This window comes from Microplitis mediator, chromosome 10, assembly GCF_029852145.1.
Source record: "Microplitis mediator isolate UGA2020A chromosome 10, iyMicMedi2.1, whole genome shotgun sequence".
Classification (NCBI taxonomy): Eukaryota; Metazoa; Arthropoda; class Insecta; order Hymenoptera; family Braconidae; genus Microplitis; species Microplitis mediator.
In genome coordinates, this window is record NC_079978.1 from 19,418,289 (window position 1) to 19,430,776 (window position 12,488).

Below are 12,488 nucleotides of genomic sequence, written 5' to 3' on the forward strand. Positions count from 1 at the left end.
CTTGGAATATTTTTCCCCTTGAGCATGTGTTGTAGAAAGTGTTTTGAATAATTTCGAGGTTATACATAGTTGGAGATAACAAATAATATATATTCGTATTGCAGTTATGTATAATTTATACCTTTTATTATTCTAAATATAATATATATTTACCCTTCCCTATACGGTAACCTTATGTTTAACCTATATCCGTAAAGTTTTTATAATTATTTAAATCTGTTGGGCTTCTACTGTGTTTTAAACTTTCCGCGCACTGCAACGTTGCCAAGTCACTATCTCTCACTTGTCAGGTTATGGGAGAAAGCTTGAAAATCATTAAAAGTAACAAACTTTAAAAATTAATCACAAAAAAATGAATACCGCTCGTTTATGTATTTATTGAAAAAAATTACTTGTTATAAATTGAATTAATAATTTTCAACTTTTAAAAAAATGTTGTAAGAAAAGTATGATTGTTATTTAATAAAATTCTCACTCTACCTACGGTCAACATAGAGAATGCATGTTAAATGTACGATTTTTAATTGTTAATATTTCGAAATATAGTACCGCAAGGTCTATTTTAAAAAATTCCTACGTATACAGGACACTTCAAAGTATTTGTATTTAAAAATTGAAAGATATTGTAAAAAAAGTGATTATCCGATGAACCTCCTTAAACCTAAAAAAGTTTAATTCAGTTTTTTATAGTCAGAGTCTTAGGTTGACATCCCCTGATTGAAACGCACACTTAAATATAAACATCTATGGTCAGATCTACTTAATATGTACTGAGATATCTGTTCTTTCTTCATTAATCTGTACCTTTATTTTCTTTCCTGAGTTAAACTGATAAATTGAATGTTCATTTTGCCGATTAAAAAAATATTTATATTATATATTTTTAAGTATATTATCCGATATATAATGCGATATGTTGGAAAAGTATAATGAAAATTATTTTTTTTTTTTATAACAGTTACTATACTTTAAAATATATGTCTCGATTATATTTCGTTATATTGGAATTTATAACCGGCAAATTATATTTTGAAAATATACAATGCTCTATAATAAAATATATTTTTTCTTTTATAGTTTATGTTATAAGAAAAAATATACTTTCAAGTTATATGAACAGTATATTCAAACATACATAAATTTTTGCCGTTTGATATAATTATAAATTTTCGTATATAAAACAAAAATATACATTTTTTTCATGCGGGGCTATTAGAACAATTAGGTACTTTTTTTACCAGCTGTATCACCTAATATTTTCACCTGCCGGCTATAGGCGCTAAATGTCATACATTTCAAGTGTCTGCCACAAAACGAATATTTTCACCCAGTTTATAATGTAACTCTTGATTTTCCAAATATCGATAACGTGTTTTTTTTTTTTCTGTTCGTTCCAGATAAAATTATTCACAAAGAGAAAATAATATAATGGTCTAGACAACAATACCAAAAATGTCAAGCTAAATAGCGTCAATATATATTTCTATAGCAAAATGTATTCATGGACAAGAATAGATGTTTAGTACTGGAACGTTGAATTTAATTTAAGCATCAGGACATTTGTGTTTCAGTGACTGGATGTAGTGTAGTGGTACTTAGCATAAATGCTAGCATGCATTTCAACAACGGTTAGTATTATCCATATCTGTGACTACATCAAAATTACGAATTGTTTAATTTTCGACAAGAGCTTTCATCGACCGTTATAACATGAATTTGATGATGCTACGCTGACGCATATTGCAGACAGTCTAAAACTATGCCTATGTTGTGTGCAAGATGGACATTTATGATAATCTATTCAAATATTATCATTATTATTATTATTATTATTTTTAGTGCACTACTTATTTACGATGAAATTTAATTCATATTTTTAAAATATATATCCACGGATCCGTTGCCATGGATTCTCAATATTACTGAATTCTACGAAGGCAAAAATGGTCACAAAAATATTTTAATTAGTGTTGCAAAAAAACAATCGATTAATCGAAGAGCTCGAAAACAGCGGGAAATTTTGGGACTGGTCCGCAGGACCAACCGACGCCCAGATTTTTTTCTCCGTGTATACACAGTGAAAAATATTGTATACCTGTCTTAAAAACGGCCCATGTTCAATTTTTTGCGTTAATTGTTTCGTTTTAAGTCGCCATATTTTACTTCAAAATTCAAAATCGATCTACTATTTAGCACCTCAAAAGTGTTACTTAGTACAAAAACTTATAAACTGTTGATGTTTCAAAACAATGTGTAAAATTTGAGGTTAGCTTATCAAAAATATGTGGAGCCATATTGTGCATATTTACTAATGAGATATATGGGAAACGCGCTTACAAAAACTGATATCAAAAATAAACATAGAAGACATATAAATTGGAAGATTTTTAAATCATTGTTTTATTTTATTTTTATAATGCATTGTTTTGATACAAAATATTGTATGGGAAAGTCAAGAGACGCAAGTGTCAGAAATAATTATTGAGTATTTATTTAAATCACCACCAATGACCCAGATGACCATGATGTGCACCAGTAGCAATAATAGCACCAGGTGCGAGACCATGTGTTGAAATAGATGCACCATCAGGACCAGCGACCACGACAGAACCAAGTCCTCCGTGAAGAGCTGCATGTCCAACATGACCACCAACAATTATGGCTCCTGCGCCATGCGCGTGAACTGCGTGACCAAGGCCCCATGCTGCTGCAATAAATAAAACGAATTATTTCAATCGAAAAAATAAAGTAATTTATCAATTTAAAAACTTTGTAACTTACAAAGTCCGTGAGCAGGTTCAGAGATGAAAGTAGGGCCTGCTGAAGACCCAATCACTGCAGAGGGACCAGCAACAGATCCAGTAACAACAGCGCCACCATCGACAGCGCCAGATATGTGAGCGGGTCCAGCGACTGGTCCAGAAAGGCTCGACGGACCAACATGAGGACCTGCTAGAGCGGATCCTGCTAATACAGGCCCTACTAATCCGTGCCCGACCCAACCATGACCCAGAAGTCCACTTGGTGCAGCAGAAACTGCAGACGCCATTATAGCACAGAGAATCTGAAATTAAAAATGATCGATATTTCGGTTTGATTTTTTATTTATTATTAAAAATATGTCAGTAGCCTAAATGTTTTACCAGACACTTCATTGTAAATTTTTGTCCTGGTGCTGCTCGATGAAGATCTGAGTAATGTTTGATTGCTGGATCAGACTATTATGCTTTTATAGTAAAATTAGTCCTTGGGTTATCCTTCGGAAATAATTTTATTGTTACGAATGATTGTTGACGCGAAATGTCATATGTCAACTATCGTATCACGTTGTAGTGAAAGTACTACCGTTTGAAGACATTGAAATAGTTTTGTATTTTAGTTATAATTTATTATTTATTGTTTGAATAACGGTAAATTTGTTTACTTTCTATGAATAGGGTGTGGTGTAGAAAACATTTTTGCACAACAAATGTCTCATAGAAAACCTGGGGTAAAATAAGATACTATTTTTAAGAAAAAAAAAAAATTTTTAAGCTAAAAAAGTCCAAAAGTACACCTCTATCGCTCATTTTATTTTTAATCATTTCTTCTATTTTATAATACTAATTTTTTTTTTATTTCTTATGTTCAGTTTAGATTTATTTTTGATAGCTTTTGTTTTCAAATATCCCGCGGTTTTGTCTTAATGTCGCTCTTTTATTGAATCTTTCCGAGTAAAAAAAATTATATGTAATAATATATAATTATATACAATCACATATAATTACATACAAATACGTATTACTAATCTATGATTATATGTAAAAAACCATTATATATATTTATATACAATTTTATATATTTATATTGGGTTATTTTTTATATATAATTATATGTAACTAAACATAATTTTTTTTTACCCGGGCTACTGTTACCCTAGTGTTGCTGCCAGTAGTTAATATAACTGTGTATCGTTTCATATAATTATTGAAATTATACAGGAGCTTTAGATATAATTGTATAATATTATATTACCCATATATGGCCATATCCAATTACTAAAAACAAGACGTTTGTCCTAATTTCGAATGAATGGTTAGAATGTTTGGTACTACGGCAAAAATATTGGTCTTATAAAAAAAAATTTGAAACAAAAGTTGTAGGAAATTTAATTTTCGAAAAAAAGGTCTCTTAAGATTTTTTTATACGACCAATATTTTCACCGTAATTCCAAAATTAAAATCCATAATGAATGATTCAAATTTTTACTAATTATGAAAATCTTAATTTTGAAATTACGATGAAAATATTGGTCCTAAAAAAAAATTATAAAAAACATTTTTTTTACAAAATAAAGTTTTGAACAACTTTTATTTAAAAAATTTTTTTATACGACCAATATTTTCACCGCAATTCTAAAATTAAGATTCATAATGAACTGTTCAAATTTTTGATAATTATGAATATCTTAATTTTGACATTACGGCTTTCCTACAAGTTTTATAATAAAAATATAAGAGACATTTTTTTCATAAAATTAAATTTCTTACAACTTTTGTTCAAGTAATTTTTTTATACGACCAATATTTCCGCCGTAATTCTAAAATTAAGATTCATAATGAATGATTCAAATTATTGCTAATTATGAAAATCTTAATTTTGAAATTACGGTAAAAATATTGGTCCTAAAAAAAATTATAAGAGATTTTTTCTTTACAAAATTAAATTTTAAACAACTTTTATTTGAAAAATTTTTTTATATGACCAATATTTTCACCGCAATTCTAAAATTAAGATTCATAATGAACTGTTCAAATTTTTGATAATTATGAATATCTTAACTTTGACATTACGGCTTTCCTATGAGTTCTATAAAAAAAATATAAGAGACATTTTTTTCATAAAATTAAATTTCCTGCAACTTTTGTTTAAAAAATTTTTTTATACGACCAACATTTCCGCCGTAATATCATAAATTTGACAACATCAATTAATTGTTATTTTTGAATCAAAGCGACAATCCTGGCTCTACCAATTACACGTAGATCAGATATGATCATTTCTTCTTGGGGTATTATATAAACAAATTTATTAATTATAGCAGTATATCATAGCAATTATTTTATAAGAATAATAAGAAATTTTTAATGCGGTTATTATTTTTGGATTAATTTTATATTAACAACTACAATAAATATAATAGTCATTATGCACAATGCTCAACTGTATATTCCGGTGGGTTCATTAAAATATTTTTTTATTTTTTTTAACTTGCTGCTATCAACTCATAAATAAAGTAGTGAGTCAAGTGAATCTCTCTCACCACCAATTGCAGACTTCACATTTTAATAGAGCTTCATCAGACTCTGAATGATAGCTGTCGAGTTTGGTGAGCTTCCAATAATAAAAAAAGTTCGCAATTAGTGATCGGTATGCTTTATTTTTTAAATATTCAATTTAATTAAAGTGCCTCGATAGTAATATTGATTAATATTTGGATTGTATGAAAATATACTTTTATTGGAATATACCTTTTTTTGAGGTTATAAAAGCAGTAACTATGGCTCATCGAAACAAAGTGGTTCGGCTATATTTTCTAGAAAATTTTTTGTTCTTGTCAGTACCCAATAATCGGGCAGCAATAATTAGTTACAGATTAATCAATAGTCTGGTGACGAATGAACAGTTATTAGAGCTTTGATTAAAGATGAAAAAGTGACTCATCATTGTGCATCAACTAATTGATTACAATTGATGGTTATTAACAGTAAGTTCGGCAAATTAAAAAGCAATTGACTAGAGATAATTTACTTGAAATTTATTAATGCAATTTCTGCTTTGAAAGTTCAATTTTGTAACGATAGATGGTGATTAAGTAGTGGCTACTACTTGCAGCTAGCTTATATACCATAACATTATTTTAGAGAACGCTACCCGGGTAAAAAAATCGGTCTGTCAGTTGACCCTGCGGGCCAGCCCCAAAACTTACCGCTGTTTTCGAGCTCGTTGAGCTCGAAAACACTATTGTGAATACATTTTCGAGCTCTTCGAGCTCGCAAATACTTTTGTATGCCATTGTTTTCAAAAAAACCATTTTTTAGCATTTCTTTCTCCTACGATATCTCGCGAACGAATTAACCGATTTTGATGGTTGAGGCGGCAATAGACGCGTTTTATTAAGTTCTAGAGCTGATTAGATTTTGAAATCGAATAATTCAATTTTTTTGTAGATATCCAAAAAAAAAACGGTTTTCACTATTTTTTTAATCAACGATATCTCGTGAACGAATTGACCGATTAAGACGGTTGAGGCGGCAATCGACGTATTTTATCAAGTTCTAAAGCTGATCACATTTTGAAATTGATTTATCGAGTCGTTTTTGAGAAATTTCAAAAAAACCAAAAAAAAAAATTTTTTTTGATTTCTTTCGTCAACGGTTTCTCTTGAACGAATGAACCGATTTTGATGGTTGAGGTGGCATTCGACGCGACTTATAAAGTTTTAGAGCTGATTAGATTTTGGAATCAATCCATCGAGCAAATTAAAAGTTATCCAAATAAAACATTTTTGAAAAAATTTTATTTTTGAAATATCTCCGAACGCACCCTACCGATTAAGCTCAAATTTTTACAGCTTCAAGATATTAACAAGCCGCGTCGAATGACACCTCAAAGATCAAAATCGGTTCATCCGTTCAAGAGCTATGAATATTTACATACATACGTACACACATACATACACTCGGACATCATTGTGAAATTAGTTAGGATAGCTTCCTAGGACCTCGAAACGTCGACATCTGATAGAAATTTGGTTTTTGCAAATCGGACCGAAACCAATAACTTCCCGAATTTTTGAAAATTTTCAATTTTCTCAGCGGGAAGTTAAAAATTTTTTTTTTTTTTAGTTTTCTAGTGATTTCTCAGAAACGACTTGAACGATCGACTTCAAAATCTAATCAGCTCTAGAATTTGATAAAACGCGTCGATTGCCGCTTTAACCATCTCAATCGGTTAATTTGTTCGAGAGATATCGTTGGAGAAAGAAGTTGTATCAGCTTTATAATTCGAGAAAACGCGCCAATTGCCACCTTAAACGTCAAAATCGGTTGATTAGTTCAAAAGATATCGGCGCTGAAAAGTTAAAAAAATAACATAAAATGTTATTTTTTCCGGATAAATCAAAATGTAATGTACTAAATGTATCTGAAATCATACCAACTCTTTCTGTTAAAGTCTCTTTCGATCATCATTTAATGTCATCTAACTTGTTCTTTAGTTTAAATCATATTGTCAGCAAAAAATTAAGAAAATCAAGTTTTTAATGTTTTTCTCGGATATTTCATATATTATTGCTCTGACCTAAGTCAAAACTCATTCAAATCTTGATTTTGATCACTGACATTGATTTCTGCCTCGAGACATTTATTTCATTGAACATAATCGAAAATAAAAATTTAAAAACCGCTTCTTAATTAACAATTTTCGATTCTTAACTTGTCAAACTTTAGCAAAAAACGCAACTTGGTAGAGCTTGAAAAGCTCATAAAAAATAGTTGCAGGTAATAGCATTTTCGAAGAGCTCGAAAATATATTCAGAGTAATGTTTTCAAGCTCCTTGAGCTCGAAAACAGCGGGAAGTTTTGAGGCTGGCCCGCAGGGTCAACCGACGCCCAGATTTTTTTTATTTTTTTTTTCAATCATTATTTTTAAAATTGTTGAGTATATTTGAACGAGTGTAATATATTTCCTACGTAAGTTAATCAGCTCGGATCGAGTAAGCGTTAGTAGAACACATCTCATTGTTCAACACATCTCATTGAGAAAACCTCAATGCTTTAAAGATGGATTGTCTTAATGACACTGATATACAGTATTACAATAGTAAAGTATATAAGTATTTAATGACCCTCATATGTATAAAACTCTTAAATACTTAGTTTTAATATAAATATTTTAATGACAGAATCGTCATTAGCTCATAATCTATTTAAGTTTTAAGATTAGAGAGATAAAGTTATTGAGAGAAAGACTGGAACCCTAATAGTTGAGATAATGGACTTATTGGGAATCCCGTATTGTCAAATGGAAAAATTTAATTTTAGTAGAAAGAAATTAACTTTCAGAACAATTTAAGAACTATTGTTGTCCTATATGGGTTTACTTTTGAATAATTCTTCTTTGTTGTAATAATGATGATGGATTTTGAAGAGTGGGGCAAGACAAATCATTTTCGGGGGCATTTTTGCTAATGTCGGATGCACCATAGACATCATCATTTAAACTCAGTTTTGATCTTGAGACTGCAAGTCGTACAGTTACTCTCGTCTTAAGACTACATCAGTATAACCAACGTTTTCCAATAATTCAACGTTGAATTAGTACAAAGTGAACAGTTAATCAAACAGTAAAGTGCTCAAGTTCGTTTTTAAAAGTTCATTTGTTAAAAATAAACAATTACCAACAATATAAAATTCAGTACAATGGAATTAATCCGTTCAAAGTTTACCTACGAATACGTTTCCAACTCGATAGAACGAGGTGTGATCGAAGATATCAATGCAGTGTTTCCAGTCTTGGGTGGTTTAACGTTGCTTCACATGGCAACTTTAAATAATGATCAAAAATTAGTGGACTATCTGCTCCGCAAAGGAGCTGATATAAATTCAAAAAGTCAACGCTGGGGTACAGTTTTTAATTTTGCTGTTATAATGAATAACCTGACAACAATTCAAAGTCTAATAAGCTTTGGAGCAGACGTTAGTAATATTAATCATCAAATTGAGTTCTCTGAATTAAGTCGTTTCAAGGAGGCAGTTCAACAATATTATAAAGAAATTCCTGAGTTTTTTTTACCATTTTCTGCCTGTCTGAGTACGATATCTTGTTCTAGTCATTCAGCTGTTGCCACTCTACCATTAAATATTGCTATTTTTGGAACGAATGACAAAATGGTAGAGCTACTTTTAAAAAATAATGCTGATCCGAATCCTGATGCTGATACTTATGGATCACCACTAATGTTTGCTATTATTAAAAGAAATTTACCAATTATAAAACTTCTTCTGGCCTACGGTTCAGATGTTAATTTTGTAAAGAGAGATGGTGGAGAAAGTCCTCTACATAAGGTTATCCTAATGCATAACTCGGAAGCAGTAAAATTGTTCTTAAATCATGATATGATTGATGTACATATACTGACAGATTGTAAAGAATCAGCACTTCATTATGGAATTAAATATATGGCTAACGATGATGTCATCAGGCAACTTCTTAATGCTGGTATTGATTTTAATTTAAAAAATAGTGGTGGTGAAACAGCATTTAGTATTAGAAGACGAAATAATTCAAAAAAAGTTGATGATGCAATTACGGAACATATTGCGAAATGTAGTGCGGCGAATTTTTACGTCAGTGAAGAAAATTTAGCAGTCGCAAATAGTGGAAAATTTGGCGAATTACGCGACCAGTGCCTAGTCGAAATTGAAAAAATGAAGATAACATTTGTTGGTACAAGTAATGTAACGTATTATTGCGTTTTGTATAATAAATGTGTACACAAATTAGCTGTAAGTTTGAAATATGTCAGTGATAGTACTATTTCAAATTTGGACATTGAATCTATTTTTCCACTATATGGTGGAATGATGACTTACCGTTTAAAAAAAGCATTGAGAAGAAAAAAATTGTTATTCAATGCCATGGATTTAACTAATGATATTTTACAAGAACTGAAACTCCCAAGTACTTTTACGAGGGATATTTTTAAATTTCTATCTAATAAAGATTTGAAAAAATTGCAATGAAATATTTATACGAATATTTTTACTTAGTATTATTTAGTTTGTAACAAATCTGTAGTTATTATCACGTAAATTTAATGAATTAATTTTTATTACATGTATTATTATTATTATATGAAACAAAATACTTTATTTTTAAAAAATCTTTGTACGCTTAAACCTCATTCTGTATACAGAAATAAAATAAATTGTGATTAAACGTTACAAATTAAGTTTTTAATATATATTTGATATCCCTTATTGAAAGAAACGATTTGAAAAAAAAATGTAAATAGGGGAGGGTGGGGCAGAGCAGCCCCCCTGAAATTTTGACCAAAAAAAAAATTTTTTTTTTTTCGACTAATTACTATAAATCCGATATGTTTGCGCATTTTTACCCCTACGCATGACATTTGGGGCAAAATGGACAAGCCCAAAATTTTGAAAAAGTGATTTTTTCATATTTTTATCGTCAAATTAAAAAAAAATTGTTATAATTCCACATTTCTAGCCCTACGCATAACACCTGGGGCAAAATGGACCAGCTGAAACTTCCGAAAAAATTATTTTTTCATATTTTTCGGGCGTTTCTCTATGTAAGAGGCAAATTTGATCACTAAAAATTTATAAAAATTAAATTTTTTTTTTTAGTTGATAAATTTTTGAAATAAAGTAAAATTATAGAATTGATGTTTTTTTTTATTAAATAACAATTAGTAATTAAGGTAATCGAGAGTGAACGATTCTTTACGCTTTAAAAAATTTTTTTCGAGTAATATAAAACCAAAAATAGTTGTCAAGAGAAAGAAATACATTCTTAATGATGAAAACAATTTAAAAAAAAAAAAACGAAAAAAAAAAATTTTTTTATCACTTTTTGAAGGGGGGCCGCTCTGCCCCACAAAAAAAAAAAAATTTTTTCAGAATTTTGGCAAAATGTCCATAAATTTGTTCGAAATAGAACAAAAGTAAAGTGATCTTATGGTTGAAAGCCACAAAAAATAAGAATTAGCTTAGGGGGGCCGCTCTGCCCCACCCTCCCCTACTTTTTAATGCTTTTGAATACTTTTGAATCGCCCGCCTTTTTTATGGGAGTGTAACATATATTGCAAATCGTTTCTTTTAATCAGGGATTAAACTCCTAAGTACCAGTAACTTATTTCAATTGTTTTTATCGCAAAAAATAATTTTTCCTGCTAAAATAACTAAACGTCATGAATTTACTATTTATGCACGATCTCTACTGAGTACGTTTTCACAATGTTATAAATTATTGAAAATAAAGAGCTCTAAACAAATTTTTTAATTTTATTTAAATAACGATTTAGAAGTTATCTAAGTTTTTAAATTTAAATTATCATTGAAGAGAATTATAATTCAAAAATTAAAATAAACCGAGCCCTTGTATATACCCTAGTAGCAATTTTGTCAAAGCCTTGTACCAGCCTGGATCAAGATATTTTAAAAAGATTTTCGATCAAGAATTGTACAAGAATTGGTCCAGATTCTTGACCAAGATTATTGGTCAAGTCTTGAGCCAGACTGTAGTCAGAATTTGTCAAGAATTTGATTAGAAATCCGGAGCTGTCTATTGCTAAACTTTGGGACTATCCTATATAGAGGTTCTTATTCTACATTAGTTTCATTTATAATACTGTAGTCGAAAAATGAGTTCTCTGTAGAAAATGAATCTAGTTTTTTTAAAAATGCGAGCGACAGCTTATTGAATTCGTCATTAAATTTGACAAGACATTTTTTTTTACAAATAAAAATAGCAATTTTTATAAGTCAAAATCAAATAGAAAAAACGAGAGACTCTGATTATTAGCAATAACTCAAAAATTAATAGAGGAAGCGTAAAATTAAAAAACGATTATTAAAGAAGAAGCAATTTTCTATTTGTCACAACTTTCGGAATTATATTCCCATTTTTTATAATTTTAATTATTTATCTTAATCTATTCAAAAACTTCCGAAATTTTTAAGTGCTAGAAAATTCTGAAAGCAATTTTTCCAGGCATTACTACAAACTCAATGCGTAATTTAAAAAAGTAACATTTTTAAACTTGTTGACTCAACTATAAATGAGAACCACTGCAATACTATACTTTTTACATTCAAGTGGAAAGGAGGGAAATAGGTGCGCGCTCGTCGTCTTTTGCGTTTCTCGCGCAAGTCTATGTCAAAACTCTGGGTCAAGAATCTGGTCAAATTGTGGTCACAGACTGGCCCAAGTCTGCAGCCAGTCTGGATAAAGAATCTTGATCAATTGTCTTGGTCGAGAATTGTACAATTCTTTACAAAGTGCTTCTCCAAGTATCTTGCCAAAGAATCTTGCCCAATTCCATTGCTACTAGAGTATTAGGGTGATCCAAAAAATAACAAATTTTTTTTTTTTATAAATAATGATAAAAAAAGATGCCTGTGAAAATTAGAGCTCTTAATATTATCATCAAGAGGTTCCTCATCGCACTTTTCTATTTTCCATCAGAATAACATGGAAAAAATTTTTTTTACGTCTTCTGATTTTTATAAGTAGCTAACGATGCGTTATAGGAATAATTGGCAGGCATATTTTCGTAGGGAATTGAATGTTCTACAAAAAAATATTCTTATCATATTTTGAGGAATCTATTTGTTCAAAAGTTATTTGAGGTTGAAGTCGGATTCATATTAAATTTTAAGATTTTCTTACTTTTCCGGCGAAACTATCAGACCTATTACAAA

The 12,488-nt window shown here is 29.8% G+C and overlaps 2 protein-coding genes across 3 annotated transcripts; one reads left to right on the forward strand and one right to left on the reverse strand.

Moving 5' to 3' along the window:
- Window positions 1–2,372: 2,372 nt before the first annotated feature.
- On the reverse strand, window positions 2,373–3,268 carry LOC130676150 (PE-PGRS family protein PE_PGRS61-like). Of its 2 annotated transcripts, none has more exons than XM_057482176.1 (3): window positions 3,144–3,268; window positions 2,782–3,064; window positions 2,373–2,704 (listed from the first exon to the last, which is right to left on the reverse strand). In XM_057482176.1, exons 1-3 carry the CDS (start codon window positions 3,153–3,155, stop codon window positions 2,499–2,501), a joined length of 501 nt encoding a protein of 166 aa, XP_057338159.1. In that variant the 5' UTR covers window positions 3,156–3,268; the 3' UTR covers window positions 2,373–2,498. The 2 variants fall into 2 exon arrangements, with proteins under 2 accessions (XP_057338159.1, XP_057338157.1); XM_057482174.1 differs by having other exon boundaries at window positions 2,373–2,707.
- A 5,194-nt stretch (window positions 3,269–8,462) lies between these two features.
- LOC130676394 (putative ankyrin repeat protein RF_0381) lies at window positions 8,463–12,026 on the forward strand. Its single transcript, XM_057482545.1, has 3 exons — window positions 8,463–9,495; window positions 9,547–9,723; window positions 11,884–12,026. Exons 1-3 carry the CDS (start codon window positions 8,463–8,465, stop codon window positions 12,024–12,026), a joined length of 1,353 nt encoding a protein of 450 aa, XP_057338528.1.
- The last annotated feature ends 462 nt before the right edge of the window (window positions 12,027–12,488 follow it).

Bases quoted from the DNA above. Each gene is read 5' to 3' on its own strand.
- LOC130676394 (XM_057482545.1), top strand. From the start codon at position 8,463: ATGGAATTAATCCGTTCAAAGTTTACCTACGAATACGTTTCCAACTCG. The intron at 9,496-9,546 runs GTAATGTAACGT...TACACAAATTAG, and splicing joins GATAACATTTGTTGGTACAA to CTGTAAGTTTGAAATATGTC. The intron at 9,724-11,883 runs GTACTTTTACGA...TTTACATTCAAG, and splicing joins ACAAGAACTGAAACTCCCAA to TGGAAAGGAGGGAAATAGGT.
- LOC130676150 (XM_057482174.1), bottom strand. The intron at 2,708-2,781 runs GTAAGTTACAAA...TATTTATTGCAG, and splicing joins TGAACCTGCTCACGGACTTT to CAGCATGGGGCCTTGGTCAC.